At 43.5% G+C, this 19,839-nt stretch overlaps 1 protein-coding gene across 1 annotated transcript in view; it reads right to left on the bottom strand.

The window, feature by feature from the left end:
• Positions 1 to 1,423: 1,423 nt before the first annotated feature.
• brinp3a.2 (bone morphogenetic protein/retinoic acid inducible neural-specific 3a, tandem duplicate 2) overlaps positions 1,424 to 19,839 on the bottom strand; it is a gene marked incomplete at both ends in the record, with an annotated part of 33,995 nt that continues 15,579 nt past the window's right edge. Inside the window, 6 exons of the mRNA XM_080770666.1 lie at positions 1,424 to 2,233; positions 2,598 to 2,940; positions 8,757 to 8,979; positions 12,542 to 12,778; positions 13,048 to 13,153; positions 19,317 to 19,507. Coding sequence (XP_080626792.1) covers positions 1,424 to 2,233; positions 2,598 to 2,940; positions 8,757 to 8,979; positions 12,542 to 12,778; positions 13,048 to 13,153; positions 19,317 to 19,507 — 1,910 coding nt within the window. The remainder of the gene's footprint in view (positions 2,234 to 2,597; positions 2,941 to 8,756; positions 8,980 to 12,541; positions 12,779 to 13,047; positions 13,154 to 19,316; positions 19,508 to 19,839) is intronic.

Consider the following 19,839-nt stretch of genomic DNA (forward strand, 5'->3'; position numbering starts at 1 on the left):
TAGTAAGCTGTAATTGACAGTGCTGTATATCCAAGGAAATTCACTCTTGACATTTGCCCATAATTATTATATTCAGCCGCTCACCTCACATCAAACCTGCTCATCTGTGCACTATATCCTCCTCGGAATTTAAGCGTTTTGACAAGAGCTGGATTTGATGAGGGGTTGCGGCGGACAAATTGAGGTGATGACTGCTGACCTTCTCAGGCGCTCGCCCCTCCCCTTGGACTGCTCTGCTGGGCAGCAATGTCACTGAGACAGAGGCATGTTAATAAATCAAAGGTGGCATCCTACACCTGACATTAATAAAGCAGGGGCAGCATCTGTGACCTGCTGTCCTGAGTGACGACGACCATTGCGGTCATTCCTGGAGACTGCAGATAAGCCCCACAAGTTTTCACCTTTTTGTTTAGCTATTGTTTAGAATATCTAGGCTGTTAATTGTGCTAAAGTAAACGGGAAGTTACTGTGACCACAAGTGAAGCCTTAATTGTCTTGGCAGGTCTCACGTTTCTGAGAGTTGTGGTCTGCACGGTGCATGAAACAAATCCTTTCCGGGCTCCAGATTCCGTACAGCTAGGGCTCAGGGGAAGATGGTTACGAGCCGTCGCTGTAGAGTGGAGTAATTACAAAAAAGGCTATAGTATAAATAATTAATTTAATCTAATTAAACTTCATCAGTCCCTTAGATCATAATATTTCATTTAACCCTGCACTGCAACATCGTGAGTAAAATGTGCTGCATACGCAGTACGTGTCACATTTCAGTGAGTGCAAGTCAATACAAAAATATATATAAAAATAAAATCCAACATCATGGTCTGTTGTAACATGATATTTTAATAACAATTTATCTACAAAAACTTGACTGACACCACTGTATTCTGGTCTGCATGGAAAGTGCACGGTCACCGAAGCAAAGGAACATATAAAAATGTACATACAAACATACGGCACCATGTTTATTTTTTAGAACGCCCATTCATTTGGCCTTGGTAGTTAGTTACAGTATAAATGAGCGGGGTCATCTTTCAACAGGATGGGGTTCATCTTGATGTTGCTTAATCTGAAATTCTACTGTATTTGTAAATCTTGTTAAAACGTGTTCTGGTGTGCGACAATATTGTGTTTCTCGTCTCGCTGAACCCGACTATTATTTAATGGCACGGCACTTGTATTTGTATGTTTTTGCCACAGAAACCCCCCCCCCCCCCCAAATGTGATCAGTACATTCCACCAACTGTGCATATAGCCGGTTCTTTTCCAAGTAACCAACACGTTTGCTGACAAAGTAATCCATTGGACATCCATTGGGTCATTGCACAACAGTACCCCCCCCCCCTCTCCTTAGAATGGGTATCGGACCCTCATTCATCACTGGCCATTGACATTCCAGGACCCCCCTTCCCCTGCAAAGCAGCCGTTAACTGCACAGCTTGGTGGTCTCATAATAATCCAGGGAGTTTGGCAGGCGCGCGCTGAAGGCCTGCAAAGAGGCGTGGATGCGGACCACCTCGCTGGCGGTGAGTTTGAGCCGGTGCCGGAGGAGGCAGGCGAACAGGTCCAGCCTCTGCTGGCCGGGCGGGGACAGGCGGTTCACCCGCTCCCGCAGCTCCAGGAGCTGCAGCACGGCCGTGTCCTGGGAGCCCTGCGTGTACGGGTAGTCCAGCTGCAGGATCAGGTCGCGGATGGCCTCCGGGTCAAAGTGCATGCTGTAGCCGAACACCTGGATGCTGTTGATCTTCATGTAGCCCAGGTTCCGGGCGGGGTCCATCATCTCCAGCGGCTCGTAGTAGACGCTGTCGTTGTTGGCGCCCGACGGCGGCGACGACGGCGACACCCCGCCGCCGGCTTGCACCTTTATCCGACTCCGCAGGTAGATGTGGATGGTCTCGAAGAAGGTCTTCCACGTGTTGCCCAGCGTCAGCGTCCAGTTGTAGCACTCCAGGGGCAGGTCCAGCTTGGTGGCCCGCCAGTCCGGGAAGCCCCCCTCGCTGACGGGGATGTACCAGCTCTCCGAGTGGCTGCCGCCGAACGGGTTGATGTACAGCGTGAGGACGGGCTCCAGCGTGCTGTTCTTGGTGAGGCAGATCTGCAGGGACACGCCCAGCAGCATGTGCACCAGGTTGGACTTGTACTTGTTGCTCTTCAGCGTCAGCAGCATCCTCTTCCTCCACGACGGGTCGAACCAGCTGTTGAGGCGCATGTCGTTGCTGATGAAGATGGCGTGGACCTGTATTAGGACACACACACAGACACGCACGTACATGTACACATTAAAAAAAGTATGCCAAAATGCAGGCGCAAAACATACACTGAGATATTGGTTATTATGGAAAACCAGAGAACTGCCTCGGCGGCCTGTAATGTAATACAGGCTCCTGATGGAATTAAATTTGGGAACACACATTAGGGATGCTTAGGGAGTTCCTCCAGTGGCATTGCAGTCTTCAGATGTTATAGTGCCGAGCAGCTCCCATGTGTAAATGAGTACGCCTCTATCCCCCAAGGCTATATATACTGTTGGGGGGAAAAGCTATAACTCAGCTCTCAGACAGCCATACATGTATACAGCATATGATAAAACAACAGAACACCTCTAGCCTGCGGTCAGCTCTCTGCAGGAGGTAGCGGAGCTCCACATCCTGGAGGTCCGTCTCGAACCCCAGGTAGTTCTCCGTGGAGTCGGCCACGGCGGGCCTGCAGGCCCCCTGCGTCAGCGCGAACCCCGCGTTGCAGCTGCCGCAGCGGGTGTGGTTGTCCGGGGCGCACGCGGCGCACGCCGAGCCCTCGCCGACGGAGCAGGGCGGAGGCGACTGACACGGGCTGTGCTCGTATTGGCAGCTGCAGCTGTGGAGCTCCTCGGAGAAGGTGCCCAGTTGGTTGTTCTCCGAGCAGTACAGGAGAGACTGGAAGTGGCTCAGCCAGTAGGACTGAGGCCTAAGGGAAGGGGGGGGGGGGGGATGGGGTGGGGGGGGGGGGGGGGGTCATTAGATTGGTCATTTAGCATGGCACACTGCAGGCTAAACTTCTGGCTTTACTAGGATGTAGTTTCCACGAAAAAGATGAGGTACAGTATATTATGCTGTATAGTGAAGACAGAATGTGCATGAGGGAGAGAGAGAGAGGGAGGAGAGAACAATTGGGGAGAGAGATGCCGTATATTTTAGAGAGAGAGACAGAGAGAGAGACAGAGAGAGAGAGAGAGAGACAGACAGAGAGAGAGAGACAGAGAGAAAGACAGAGACATAGATAGCTATGATGTCTTTTTCATCAGGATATATTGTGAATTGGGGTTAGTTAAAAAGTTTGGTGCAGCTGTGCAGGGCTCTTAGAGCTATGCATAAATCCAGGGATTGTCTGTCTGGAGCCTTTGATTTGCTGCGATCCCTTTGCACTTCTTACTGTATCAACGTGGCTTTACAACGGCAGAGCTGCCGAACAAGCTTTGATGGTGTATTGTGGTTAAAGTTACGCCCATAAGACTGTTTTTTTGTAATATGTTAAGGGACTCATGTCTCTAAATCCTGTTGGAATGAGTTAGGTTAGAGGAACATGCATGTTAAAGGTATATTCAGTGATTTCACATAATTCATCACTTTTCCCCCCCTTTGTTGGGGGATAATCCTCCCTACTATAGAGTGTGCTGACCATATAATTAGTTCCTCCCTATCCCCAGTGAATCGCAGGTGTCAAAAAAACCCTAGTTTCGGTTTTGGTGGTGGGTGAGAAAACCTTAATCCAATCAAGATAGAGCGGGCCTTCCTCCAATCAGGATCGAGCGGGGCGGGCCTTGGTGCCCGTGCTGTTGGCCTGTTGCGTGTCCCCCCACTGTAGTGCGTGTGCATGTGCACATCTTGTTACCGGGGCAGACCAGGTTTTTTTTCCAAATCACCCAAATCACTGAATGCACTGAATCCTAATGATTTTAATATTATGAAATCCTCCACAGCTAAATCTGGGTGGGTGGAAGGAAGAAGAAAGCCTGCCTAAACCCTGCTTTAAAATTCACTCACTGCTAATTACTTCTTACTTCCATTGACGTCTTTGTTTTTTTTGTACGTGTGTTTAGTTTTCAGATGGCGATCTTGGCTAACCTGGCTAAACATAGGAAAATATGTAACATTCACAACTATAAAGGATTAAAAGCAGCTTTATAAAAATGGGTCTTCAGGAGTGATTTAAAACAAGGAACCAAGTCGGCAATTCTGATTCCTAGGGGCAGGGCATTCCACAGTAAGGGTGCACGGACTGCAAAGGCCCGGTCGCCTATAGTTTTTTTTTTACACCAGTTTTTATGGTAAGTAGAGCCTTGCCTGAGGATCTCAGCTCGCGGGCAGGCTCATAGGGGTCGAGTAGGTCCGAGATGTAGGATGGAGCAAGGCCGGTCGTGGCCTTGAATGTGAAGAGCAGAATGGTAAAGTCAATTCTAAATGAGATTGGTAACCAGTGGAGGGTGGCCAGGATAGGGGTGATTATGGTCAAACTTTCTTAAGAACTTTCTTAAGAGCAAGAAAACCATGTGGTCGCAATAAAAATCCCTCCCATGTACTTATCGATATTTATTTTTCCGGAATGCTCATATTCCTCTTCCTGTACGTATCCTTCCACTTTTGCCACCGTTACATTTCCAATGGGCTCCAACTACTGAGAAGATGGACGATTTACAAGCAGACTTTTGAGGGGCGCCTCCTATAAACGGCTATAGTGTAGATTCTGTCTTAACACAGACATTAAATGCCATTGACAATGAATGGAGAATTTACGCCATATGTGCCTGAGCAAATCGGTTGTCGGTATCGGTATGTCTGTCGGTATGACGATGCAAGCCCTTGGCCAATAAGGGACCACTATTATACCGTGTGTATAATGTGTACATGTACGTACGTGCGTGTTTGTGTGTGTGTCCTAATACAGGTCCACGCCATTTTCATCAGCAACGACATGCGCCTCAACAGCTGGTTCGACCCGTCGTGGAGGAAGAGGATGCTTACATAACTAAGGTATGTTTCAAGGTCGGTATAAGGTTGGGTTTAAAGGATTTAAACCTACAAAGAGATCTTTTGTGAGGGCATCCTATTCACAGCTTTGTGTGTAGGTGTGTTTGTAGAACGGAATGTGATGATTTGTGGCTGATGTATGATGATGTACATGTTATGTCTCACTGACCGCTGTTTGATTGGGGGGGGGGTTGTCTGGGATCGACTACTTCAGTCTACTGCAGTGTGGTGATGTTGTTTTTTGCTGCTTGTTGTGAGTTTGGCAGTAAAAGAAGAGTTGTGTTAAGCTGTGTCATGGTCTGCTCATTCACAAACACAATAGTACATGATGATAATTGAGTGCCAACGGTCTGGGGTGCAATTGTAGTGAAGACAAATATTCTGTGACTACTTGAAAGGTACTGTAAGTTAAATTAAGGAAAAAAATGCTTGGCAGGGGAGAAGGGGGGGGGGTGGGGGGGTGGGGTGAGTGCTGGCAGTCAATGATTAAAAGCCTCTACAGACCTAGCTCTGCCAGTAGACAGCAGCTATAGCAACCATTACCAATAAAAGGACGTCTGTCATCTTTGCAATCATGACGTTATTTTGCCAGAAATGAGTGCGTAGAGAGAGTGCTCTCTCTCTCTCTCTCTCTCTCTCTCTCTCTCTCTCTCTCTCTCTCGCACGCACATGCACACTCACTCTAGCTTTATCTTTGTGCATGCTGGCCCAAATAATGTTTACAGTTGGCACTGGGCGAATATAAAGTGAAACTGCTCTCCCTTCTTAACGAGTCCCACCGCCGACTCAACATACCGGGTTCATCAGTAATGCCTGGCTACCACAGATAATGTGATTCACACTGTACAAAATAACACGACCGATTTCCAAGGCCTAACAGGCATTAACACCTAATATCGAAAGCCCTTTGATAAAGACGGATGCCCAGGTGCGATTGAGCAGTGTGTAGAGTAGAGTTGTAGACCACACAGTAAAATCCATGTTACTCAGAGACTGCACACAGGTCCATTTGGTTCAATTTATATACACACTCATTTGAATGAACACTAAGCATATCACTGTACGCTGTAGCTCTTATGCACTAGCCCCCCTTTAACTAGCTCCCTCAGGCAATTATTGTAAATAACAATAATGCTCCTACTCATCTTGTGTCAGTTTATGAACATAATTGCACTGTAACAGCAATGGATTGCCATTTTAATTAGCAGTTTAACTGTCACGCAGTGAGAAGATATAATCTTCAGGATGAAACCGCCAACTGTTTGTTTGAAGCAGTCTTTACCAACTATGGAGTATGTGAGGCGGAAAAGGGAGATGTTTGAAACATGGATAAAACAGAATTGTGCTTTCCAATGAATAGCACATGACTGACTGCTTGTTTTCACAGATGAAACTTGTCATGTTGAAGTATGGGTATCCTTGTTTCTTAAGACTTTAATAAACAGAAAATGTCATCCAATCACATTATGTCATCCAATCGGGAGAGAGAACCCATAATCGGCTTCAATTTCAGAACGTTCCAAATCCAAATGTTGACTGCATCTTCTTGTTTGTATCCTGTATGACTTCTCTCTCCTGATTGGATGAAACTTTGAGTCCCACCTGAAAATGTATTTTCTGTTTGCTGAAGAGAATCTGAACAAACACTCAATACTCTAGAGTGCTATAGTCTATAGCAATGATTACTGTCAGAGTAACAAGTGAAGATAGCATCCATTAGTCACAATAGCAACCTTGACGTCCCTTTTCTGGGCACGTCATCAGAGCTTCTGTTTAGAGGGAAGGGGCCAAGTGCAGATCCTTGGGGGACCCTATGGTGAACTGAACTATACAGTACAGCACTGGAAGTCGTTGTAATGTGCTGATTGAGATATGCATTTTAACACATTACCATTACACATTACCATTACCACACGTTACCATAGCCGGTAACATGAGGCTAGTGCCAGAGAAATGCAAAGACGTATGCAAAAAGCCCTCATCCGGGCCGACCTGGAAGTGATTGCCCTCCATTGTCGCGCCAGGCTCGCTCACGGCCGTCCTCTGCCGCTCAAACTACAGTATTCTTATGCATAGCGCAACCTCGAATTAATGTTTTAAGCTCTAAACACATGGGGCTCCATTTTCGTCACCGCTAAATCCCTTATCCCTAAGCCTTTTCTTTTTACTATTTTGAAAACATTTTTGAATAGTTCAGCTAGCCTCTACATTGACACGCTGTGAGCTTGTAGACTGGCCATTTTAACTATTTTTTGCAAAATAGTAAAAAAAAAGGCAAAGAAGTTTAGGGATAAGGCGTTTAGCGGTTATGAAAATGGAGCCCATGGTCTTTTATCTCAATCTGAGCCCTAAAATGATTTAGACCGTGCGCGTGCTCGTGCACGAGGAGATTTGGGATATTCGATGACTACACACCATATTTGTGAGCCAACGGAGGTTAACCAATGGATGCTAAAAACGGTAAATAAAATACTATTAATTCCAGACATTAAATGACATTAAACAAACCCGAGACTTATCGTGTTAGCCAAGGAGGTTGCAAGCACGAATCCCAGGAAATCGTGGGCCTGGCATAGATTCGGTTAAGGTAAGCAAATTGAAGCACTGATGAGATGCTCGCATATGAGTAAAATATGTCTCTCATCGGCTCTAAATAAAATATATGAAAAACAAAATGGAATGGAATATGTATAATTATGCCTAATGGCAAACGTCTTCACACAAAGGCAGCGCACCATGCAACCTCATCACTATTCAACGTATAACCGCCAAGCCTGACTGCTCCCACTGGAATATTCACTCATAACTGTCATCGCAGAGAAAAAGTAGTGTAGCCTCGGGGAGCAAAATCAATCACATTTCTCTCATCCGTCTGTAGTGCCTCGCACAGGATGTTAAGAAGGGGGGGCTCTTTTAAGAGCGTCCGCATCACTGCCAGTCAAAGTGACAAACATTACATTCTCTATATCTCTCTCATCCACATTATGGGAATATTCTCCAATTCCACACCATGGTAATAGCACAGATAAACGCCGACTGGTTTGGGGGGTAACGATTCTCTTACTTCCTTTTCCCTGGTGAGTGCACAGGGATTATCTGATCCAGAGACCAGTGATTGGAGTGTAACTTGGCCCAGAGACAGAGAGACAGACAGACGGACATGCAGACAGACAGACTGGAATGGATATTTAACACAGTGAAGTATAGGACCTACAGTGGTTGAGTGCTGAGGGAGAGTGTGTGTGTGTGTGTGTGTGTGTGTGTGTGTGTGTGTGTGTGTGTGTGTGTGTGTGTGTGTGTGTGTGTGTGTGTGTGTGTGTGTGTGTGTGTGTGTGTGTGTGTGTGTGTGTGTGTGTGTGTGTGTGTGTGTGTGTGTGTGTGTGTGTGTGTGTGTGTGTGTGTGTGTGTGTGTGAGAGACCACAGGCTAGTGGTCAGAGGCTTGAGGATTATAGGGTTGTCCAAGTGTAAGGCAAAGCAGCTTGCAACATACTGTTCAATCTCCTCCATTATAGGCAGTCTGTCTATTTGGAGGAGAAGGTGCTTTTTGTACCCATGATTTACTTTCGGTGTTGGTAATATGACGGTCTGAAGTGACCAATGTTGGCTGTGAATAAGTTAATGTGTTGCCTATATTCTGTAGTACATTTAGGGCTTGTTTGGACTCAAGCACTGAGACACGTGATGTTTCGAGTGCGTAGTATATCAGAAGAAAAATGTGTGTGTGTGCGTGTAACTTGGAGGCCGTGCAGGCTTACCGTTCTCTCGGCAGGCGGATGTGAGGCTGCCTCTGGCACCTCTTGCTGAGGCTGAACAGCTTGAAGACGACGCGCTGGGCGCGTCTGAAGAGCACGCGCATGCTGTTCTCCAGCTGCTCGTAGCGCCAGTGGAACGCGCTGTCCAGCGACCACAGATGGCGGATGGTCGAGACGTTGAGGAAGATGTTCTGGGGCAGCCTCGTGAAGAAGTTCTTGAACTCGTCTATATATACCAAGACAATAACAAGTGGATAGTTTTATTTTACTACTCGTTTAAAACAGCTGCAAGTTTTAGTTATGTTACGTTAGTAGAAATTTGACAGGAAAATACCTCCAAAAAAATCATAAATACGTTTAGGAAAAATAACATTTGAGTTGAATATATAGGCTAGCTTCCGAAGCATAAATACACTGAATTGCATGTCAGTGTAACTTGCACTGTTGAATACAAGCGATTGGAGGGTGTAGCATTACCAATAGAGAGTATGCACATGCATGATTTTCCCATCAGGACACGCCCCCCTCATCTAGACTGAGTGGCAAAACATTGAGCAGCATGGTGGAGTGTTGGAGTTTGGAAGCGCTCGTTGGAAATCACTCAACCGTCTTGCGTACCACCTGTTTCTAAATGTCACATAATGCAGGAGGCAGCAAAATGTTGTGTTATTGAAAACAAGCACTTCCAAACTCTGACATCAAATGCAGGGCATTTCTTGACAGAAAGTAGCTCATAACGTTTCTATGGTGGATTTTTATGAAACAAAAACTTTGCAGATAGATGGAGGATAAATCACTTGTCTGTTTGGATGAATGGGCTGTCAAGGCCAGAAAGTAGTTTTTTGCCACTCAGTGGGCGTTCGATCCGCATAACTTCCAGGTACGATGATGTCACGTGGATACCCTCTATTGTATAGCACAGCCTTACTAGGCTGTAGTAGACCGTTGAGGCTAAAACAGATGGTGTAGTAGTCAGGTGCTATGGTAAAACAGTATAGGCTATCGTAGTAGACGGTTGGTATAGCCAGGGCATTATTTGCTGGTGTAAGCATACATGTAGGCTACTATTTGAAAGAAGAAGCATAAGTGTTTATGGTTCATAACACTTTGTTCAAGAAAAAACGTGGTGCTTGTTGTAATATTATTTCAGATTTTTCAAAGCTCAGGTTATCCAGTGTTGTCTTCTTTGTGTGTTTGGTTCATTATCGCTGCCATCATTCATCATCATTAGCCTTTATTGCGGTATTAATCATTATAGGAAGTTACGGTCACTGCCGATGCGTACAGTTAAGTTACCTTTGAACAATCAAAGTGTCATAATTCTACCTCCATATCATGATTATCCGGCTGAAAGTAGTCCCATCGTTTGTTACCCAGTCGACACATAACCCACTTCCGCGATGCGACTCACCAACAAAGAGCAAAGCGAGCCAAGATTGTCTATACCCCCTTGTTCACTTTGCATTGGACTCAGTTTCCCAGAAGCCCTTGCAAGCCAGTGATGGGTCGATTTCTGGTTGCGTCATCATAAAGCGTCGGCTTCGTCACAATGTCCGTAACAAAGCCGGTATTTCTTAAATGTTCTTAAACATATAATAGTGGGTATAGCGTGTTAGGCAAGGAAAGACAATGGAATAAAACGCGGGTTTAGAGGGTTATGCAGCAAAGCTCTTAAGCAATCATATAAACAAGATTAAAGCCCCATTTATTCTTCCACGTTTGACTATATAGTTCTGTACAGTATGTAGGCCTATAATGCTGTATGTTCAAAATATAAGCATACAAGTAGCAGCTTCGAGAAAATGTGCACAAAGACGTACAAAGCATTGTGAAACGGGTAGAAGTATCCATTCCGTACATGTGTAGGCTATTTAATGATAAGGTCCTTATGTGTCTCGCAGCACAGCTGCCAAACCAAAGTGGTTTAAACTAACTGAAATTGCAATACTTTCACTATTATAGTATAACAGAAACAAACAGCTGTCCATTTAGGGCTGGCATCAGAGGAAAGGACCTGTGGTCACAAAAATCTGTATTTTGTATTGTATTCTTCATCAATCGATGTCAATTACACATTGCCGCCCTAGAGGAAAGGTCATGAGGCCACTCAAATGGTTACGGTGCATCCTCTGGGAATAAATGGAATGGAACCACAACTTTGGAGTGATGAATGTAGTGATTTTTTTGTTTTGTTTGAGAGGCAGATAGATAAAACAGTAGGCGCGACTTGAAAGGAAATCGTTTTGTCACCATGAGGCTCGGCTACAAGGTGTATTTTGTAAGAAAACAATACAACTATTGCTTGTGGATCTCCAGAGGGGACTAATGGAACCAAACCTGCGGAAAGACGGATGTACTGGATTCCAATTATTGAAAGATTCGTATAACAGTAGGTGCGAGTTTGAAAGGAAATTGCTTTTGAATAGTTATTACGATTGTCACCATGAGGCTCGGGGGTGCAGGAGGACAATGGTAGTGGCTCGAGTCACCGTTGTTAATCCATGTCTTCATGTTCAAAAGTGGCTCCTGACACACCACATTCTGCTGACGGGGCAGAGTGCTGAAAGTCATTGATATTCCCACCGGAGGCCAATTTTGCGTCACCTTAGGGTATTATGCATTCTGGACATGCTGCTGCCCTCTGCTCTCACCGAGCTATTAAAACATAAACTTTGAAAGTAATTGCATTTAGGGATATTTCAGCCATCATTTGGAGTTGTGGAATAAAAGGCATTTTGATTTCACCTGAGTTATAATAGCCAGGGCATGGTGACCGAGCACGGCAATAATAACCAAACATTATGCTAAGTGCTTCCATTCAAACGCCGTTTCTACGGCGATGTGAAAAGCTGGACTGGCAATAAATGGGTTTTTATAGAAGATTAATCTGCTCGAGACGTATTGTAAACTACCTGAGCTGAACGCTGTTGATTTTATTTTTAATCCTTTGCCGTCAGAGAGTTGATTTGCTACATGCAGATACAGTATAGTGTGCCAGGACTGTGTCCAGAGATTCACAGCCCGCTATTACAGTTTACAGGCCATTGTCTATAAATCAAAGTCTAGGGGCAAAGCCCACGCTGTGGCTCCCCACCGCAGATTTTACTGCTGAATATTATAAAACACTTTAACCCATTCTGACCTGAGATCAGATTCATACGAGGTTTCCATTGGACACACACTGGTCTGATTAACCCATTCTGACCTGAGATCAGATTCTAAAAATGTCAGTCGTTCTTCGATTTTTCAAAAATAGCAGACCTACAAGCTCGTAGCGCGCCACTCGGTGGCGCGATATGAGCTTGTAGATCTGCTATTTTTAAATGGCTAAAGCATAACATGATGCTGACACCAAAATGGGTTCCCGGTCAGAATGGGTTAATTCATTCTCACACTTCTTTATGGATTGTTTTCTCCTTTATTTTATGATATGCTCCTCCATTGTGAGATATAGTATGGTTATCTCCAGTGACGCTAAGTGGGAATTTAGTCAGGAATATCCCTTGACTCCTTCCAAAACCGCTCTCAAAGGGCACCTACGGACAGCTGCAATTCGAAACTGGCCCCCGTAAAATCGGAATCCCCCACCCACATCTTTTCCCCCTCACTGTATATGTTTTGTATAACGTCCATAGACTTGGCCCGGCCTGGGGAATTTATAATTTAGCTCTAAAACAAACGTCCATAGACTTGGCTGGCCTATATGACGTCATTTCGGAAAGCCATGCATTACATGGGGCAAAAAAAAAATCATGTTTAAAAATCGTTACTTTTACTTGTATAATTACCCGAGTCCTCAAACTCCTTGTAGAGGATTCCCCACGTCTCTGTGATCCTCTGCAGGCTCTCCTCCATGGCCTGCAGGTCCATGTAGGGGCAGTTGCACTCGGGGAACTTGGGGTCACACTTGCACCAGCAGTCTGTATCTCTGCAGACAAACTCTCCCTCTCCGTTGCAGGCAATATAGCTTAGAGCAGCTTGAACGAATCCCTCCTTCAGGTAGTCTGGGAGGATCACCTGCAGGCCTGCAATGCAGAGCATCGGAAATATCAAACCACAAACTTGTAGAGAGTGAAAGTGGGTGTAGTGTCATTAAAAATGCCCACTGCGCTTGACTTGTTACATACTTCATATTAAATATTAAATATCATCAAAACTTCATCGAAACTTTTCTGACATCTCTGGATATCACAAGCACAAGCAATAGTTGTTTCTATAGTTTCTTTTTATAGTGTTTTCTTACGAAATACCCACATCTAATACTCAAAGGTAATACAACAAACATGAGACGAACCTTGTAGCTGAACTTTGTTTTCTGGGCTCTGAACCAGCACAGAACTAACGGAATCAAGGTTGTCATAGTTACTGCATCCAAGAGGACCTGTTCGAGTCTCTGTCACCTGGGCAACAACAAATACAACATCTAATTTATGAATTATAAATTCTCTGGGGCATTCATCTCAGCATTCATCTCACCATTGCCACACAACAAACTGTATTGTGCATTGGGAAATAATTGGGAAATAATTCCCAATGCATTTTTCCCATAGACATTTCAAAACGTATTTACTTAAAGACCTTATAAGCGTCGCACAAAGCCAACTCGAGTCGTGACAAAACAACAAAAAAAATAAATCTTCCTCTTGCTAATTATTTGTTCGGCCCGAAATGTTGTCATGGTTTGTCACGACAAGAGTTGGCTTTGTACGAGGCTTAAAAGGTCTTTAAATAAATACTTCTTGAAATGTCTACGAGGAAGATAAACGGAGAATCATGTCCTGGGCCTGCAACGCTCCATACCCTGAAGGATAACCCTGAGTTATTTATCCATAACTTTTTTGGAAGTGTTATGCTGCAAATATAGAGACACAAGATGCATTGTGTATGGGCTCAGATCCATGCCAATATTATCTGTGTGTTCGTAAAAGAAAATGCGTAAAAAAACAATCCGTAAAAGAAAAATGCGTAAAAAAACAATCCGTAAAAGAAAAATGCGTAAAAAAACAATCTGTAAAAGAAAAATGCGTAAAAAAACAATCTGTAAAAGAAAAATGCGTAAAAGTTACAGATGCTTTTTTTGGTTCCCCAGTGATATCACTGCCAAAATTCACATGACGGCTGAGAGCCAATCACTTACGAACAGAAAAAAAGACAACCTAAATTACGAATGCTTTTTTTGGTTCCCCAGTGATATCACTGCCAAAAATCACATGACGGCTGAGAGCCAATCACGTGAGGCCTTTTCCTCTACCCAATCAAAAAGCTCCATAAGTCTGCCTGGCAACTGAGGTTGCCATGTTTGTCTGGGGCTACGTTATAAGTATAAGTATAAGTTTATGAGTTACAAGTTTAGCTATATTATATCCATATCTTGTCTTAAAACAACCACTCAATGGCATTATTGACTAATTCATTATTTTATAATGATATATATATGATATATATATATATATATATATATATATATGATATATGATAGCAGCCTCATCATACTATCATCATCATCACATCATCACATCATATCATATCATATCATATCATATCATATCATATCATATCATATCATATCATATCATATCATATCATATCATATCATATCATATCATATCATATCATATCACATCATATCATATCATATCATATACTATATATATATATATATACTATAATTAGTGAATCACTGCCTGCACCAATCGCTCCCACTTTTCACACGGGGGGGCAATATCGCACAACGGGCAAGGGCTAGTATAAAATAGTAATACATAACTTAAAAATATATATTTAATCTGGGACTGGGCTTTCCTGTCTATAGGTTTAGCTATATATCCATAATATCTTGAATTAAAACAACCAGTCAATTACACAAATTCGTTATTTTAGTAGCCTAAAATAAATAAAATAAATTCAGCTATATATCCAATATCCATATGATATTAAAACAATCGGTAGGCTATATCCTAATTTCTGCACACAGGCATCATTATTTTCGTTCTGACGATTAAGTAAGGCATTGTATAATTTCACCACAGGGAGACGCTGTACGTCTTGCTCACTGTCTCATGCACACACCACCCGCACCCCCCCCCCCCTGCCTGAAACAGGATGTGACGTTCTCCCTCAGCTGCTGTCGGTTTGTGTAGCCTAATTTGTTTGTTCCAAGCCACTCTATGGGGAGAAGCCTTTAGCCGCGAGCGAGCATGGTTCCTGACTAGATAGGTGAAGACTTCTTCTTCTTTGGCGATTTTTATCATACTAGATTGGAACGCCCATAAACGTCACATCCTGTTTCAGGCAGGGGGGGGGGGGGGGGGGGGTGCGGGTGGTGTGTGCATGAGACAGTGAGCAAGACGTACAGCGTCTCCCTGTGGTGAAATTATACAATGCCTTACTTAATCGTCAGAACGAAAATAATGATGCCTGTGTGCAGAAATTAGGATATAGCCTATTTGCCGATTGTTTTAATATCATATGGATATTGGATATATAGCTGAATTTATTTTATTTATTTTAGGCTACTAAAATAACGAATTTGTGTAATTGACTGGTTGTTTTAATTCAAGATATTATGGATATATAGCTAAACCTATAGACAGGAAAGCCCAGTCCCAGATTAAATATATATTTTTAAGTTATGTATTACTATTTTATACTAGCCCTTGCCCGTTGTGCGATATTGCCCCCCCGTGTGAAAAGTGGGAGCGATTGGTGCAGGCAGTGATTCACTAATTATAGTATATATATATATATATATATAGTATATGATATGATATGATATGATATGATATGATGATGTGATGATGATGATAGTATGATGAGGCTGCTATCATATATCATATATATATATATATATATATATCATATATATATCATTATAAAATAATGAATTAGTCAATAATGCCATTGAGTGGTTGTTTTAAGACAAGATATGGATATAATATAGCTAAACTTGTAACTCATAAACTTATACTTATAACGTAGCCCCAGACAAACATGGCAACCTCAGTTGCCAGGCAGACTTATGGAGCTTTTTGATTGGGTAGAGGAAAAGGCCTCACGTGATTGGCTCTCAGCCGTCATGTGATTTTTGGCAGTGATATCACTGGGGAACCAAAAAAAGCATTCGTAATTTAGGTTGTCTTTTTTTCTGTTCGTAAGTGATTGGCTCTCAGCCGTCATGTGAATTTTGGCAGTGATATCACTGGGGAACCAAAAAAAGCATCTGTAACTTTTACGCATTTTTCTTTTACAGATTGTTTTTTTACGCATTTTTCTTTTACAGATTGTTTTTTTACGCATTTTTCTTTTACAGATTGTTTTTTTACGCATTTTTCTTTTACGGATTGTTTTTTTACGCATTTTTCTTTTACGGATTGTTTTTTTACGCATTTTTCTTTTACGAACACACAGATAATATTGGCATGGATCTGAGCCCATAATTGTGGCTTTCTTTAGTCCCGTCAATGAGTTATTTGCATAAAGCGCTGTCTTCTTTAAAGGCATTTTGAGAGAGAAAGACGGCTCTATATTCCCTCTTCTCTCTGAAACAGCAGGATCAAAAGCTCATCTCTTTGTTTTCCAGCCGCTGACTGAAGATATTTGCATTGACCTTTCCTTTGAGAAGCTGCCCCGTGCAGCAAAGCATCCCTTCTCACTTAATTCTGCGATAAGAGATCTCATTTCAACACCTGTGCTGTGGCACGGTGCCGCAACTTAACAGGCTCCCATTCGTCTCTCTCTCTCTCTCTCTCTCTCTCTCTGTGTGGGGGCGTGGGACGCCATGTATTTGGTGCCATGATCTGTCCTCATCAGCCTTGTCAGAGGACAGTTGGTGTAAAGTGGCAGATGGATGAGACGAGACAACGAGGGTCAGTCCATCAGTAACACAATCAAGGAGGAGCGAAGGGTGATTTATAGTTAGCGTGCCAGTGTCGCGCACACAAAATAGATGATCTACAAGCTCACAATGCGTTGTGACGGCACGCAACCAAGTATAAATCAGGCATGAGGGTGTGCGTTGTATTGAAAGCTCTGGATGGATCAAACTCTGAATCCAGAACTGGGGCCCTTTACATCTTATTATGAACCTCTTGCTTGTCTCATGTGGGTATATATATGGCTGATATGAATATAAGGAAATTATATTCCGATATAAGGCAATATTTGATAAACCATACGATATGCCATATGGGAAAATACTGACTGCTGAGCGGAATATTCAATTTCCGCTTCGTATAGCAGCTGCTGTCCATTGAGGATACATTCTGGTAACATTACGAAATACTTAAATGGGACGTTATTTGACACCTGTGTGTTGATGCACAGCCAATTGAGGCATCGAGGCAAAATGCCTTCTTCATCTTGGCCGCGTGCCAGTTCCTGTTTGTTGACATATTAAAGTAGAAGAGGAAGAATGAAAGACTGTGAGAGAAGACTCGTTTCAGGACAAGACGAGGTTTGCAAAACACGTTAATGTAATTAATGCGTGTGGTTTTGTCCCACCTGCTGTGTGGACACAGATCCCGTAAAAAACTAATGATTTAATCCATTTTGGGCGGGAACCCCTTTTAGTGTTATCATTATGTTATGCTTTAGCTATTGAAAAATAGCAGATCTACAAGCCACCGAGTGGCACGCTATACGAGCCTGTAGGTCTGCTATTTCTTTTTTAAATCGAAGAACGACTGACATAGAAACATAGCTTTTCCAGAAAACTGTCAGGTTGTAGAAGACATTTATAGAATCTGATCTCAGGTCAGAATGATTTAACCGTTGACAGAAGACTGCGGGAGTCTAGCGGAGTGCATGCATGGACATCCTCTGCTCTTCCTCTGCGATAATGGAGGGACAAATCAATGGGGTCTTGAGGGCGGAAACATAAAAATGCAATAGCTTGCCATAATGAGAGCACAAGACAATACAGGCTCTCCTTGGGATGAAAACAAAACAAGGAGTGCGGGCGGGCGGCTGCATCCCCGCTGCCTCCTCATTCAAGTGTGTCTACTTCATGCTCATCATTCCGTGTCAGACAAAGAGGCAACTATGGAATCACGTGGGGATATCGCCATCGATTTAGCCCTGGAAATTGTCAAATGATAACAAAAGTGATCCCTGCCGCTCTCAAACAGCCATTTCTCATTGTACAAACGAGTTACGACGGTGCCCTGAACACTGTCTCCAGTTAACGTTGCACCGTGACTTCTTTAAGATTTACACAAACACCCCCCCCCCGGCATACTACACACCGTGCAGTAACAGGCTTTTCCTCTGAAATGAGCTCTTCGATTCTCCACTCTACAGGGGGGGGGCTTGTCCTTATTGGCCTTAGTTGCTCCTAAAATTTCACATTTTCAGAGTATTAGCGCTCAGCTGTTTTGTTTGCTCTGCCTATTTTCGGTGCGACACCGGCACGCGTCTAAGTGTACATCAGGCTTTAAACCATTTAGACCTGAGAAATCTTCTAAATCTTTGTTTTCTGAAAACGCTATGTTTCTATGTCAGTGGTTCTCAAACTATTTCATGTAAAGGACCCCCAAAATGATTTGGCCGCGACCACCATCTAAAAAATATGTTGTTCCTGGGACCACCCAGAAGCAAAGATATACGAGTTAAAAAAGTTTGCACTGAAAGAATATATATTCAAAGACGTCCGCCACATTTTCACGATATTTCTAAAATAGCAGACCTATACAAGCTCGTAGCACGGCACGCGGTACCGTGCTGTGAGCTTGTAGATCTGCTATTTTTCAATAGCTATAACGTTTAAAATAATGCTTTAAAAACAACCAAGAGGGGTTCCCACCCAGAATGGATTAATACTCCTCTGGTGATGGAGGTGAGCCTCTCCTTTCTGCTCCCACATGTCAGTCACGCCAGATGACTGCCACTGGAGCATGAAAGCCATCTCTCTTTTCTCTCTCCCTCGTTCATTCTCTCGCAGCTACATAAAACCTCCAATTCCCTGGACAGACAAAGCTGCTGCCGCTTTACCTCGGAGGACGTGCTCACCTTTTACTCCGTAGCCATATATGCAAGCCACCCAAGTGTGAGGACAGAATTTTGACTCTGAGCTGTTCAATCCGTTCAAACAGAGACGTGAATATGCATTCCAGACGGTAACGCCGATCTACAAGCTCACATTGCGTCACATGGTGCCCACAACAACGGCATGATGTGGCCCACAACCGTTGAAAGTGGTTAAACTGGCGCAATCATCTTTCAAATTGAATTTGAATGGGGAAAAATAAGGGTATATTTGAATTGGATTTGAATGGTGGAAAACAAGGGTGTACTGATAAACGCTTCCTCTGCATTCTGGCACAAGAACTCTGGCTCCGATTGATTGGTCTAGCCTCGTCTAGCGGATGGTGGTAATAGCCCATACAGACAGACTTTCCATGCCATTGTTGCCATAATTATTATTATCTTGGAAGTTGCGATCATTATTGTCACAATGTTGTTGTCATCGTTCATGCATTATCGTCATCATCATCCTCCTCGTCATCGTCATCATCAGTATTGACAGCTCCATTATCAACAACGACAAGCTAAATGCAACATCTGTACCTTGATGGCGGTGGAGGCGATCTGGATGTGGTGCAGCTTGCGCAGGGTGGTCTCTCTGTCAATGAAGTAGGAGGCGGCCAGCTGGTGCAGAGCCTCCAGGGTCACAGTGGAGGAGTTGCCCGAGTAATCACTCACCTCCGCTTTCTTACTCAGTTTCCTTTTATCCACAAATATTGTTAAGGCCTCTTCACCTGCAGAGCGGAATGCGAAAGGGTGCATGTTAACGTTGATCCAGACTTTAGAAACAATAAGTATTTGTAGTTTTATAATTGAAATTTTGGAATTACAAGGCTACATCTGAAAGCATCTGAAACAATGCTTCATGCAGTACTAACGGTATATATGGCCAGTACTTTTCATTCCACTGTGTACACAGGGGAGGTATATCCACAGCACAGGAATGTATTCATTGTGTTGCTCAAGGACTGTGTTGCTCAAGATAATAGCTGAAAGGCACTAAACAGTAAACACTGGACGTGTTTTTCGGAAAACCGATGGAGAAACGCAGCTGAAAATCCGAAAA

This window comes from Protomyctophum bolini (genome assembly GCF_963924005.1).
Source record: "Protomyctophum bolini genome assembly, chromosome: 8".
Classification (NCBI taxonomy): domain Eukaryota; kingdom Metazoa; phylum Chordata; class Actinopteri; order Myctophiformes; family Myctophidae; genus Protomyctophum; species Protomyctophum bolini.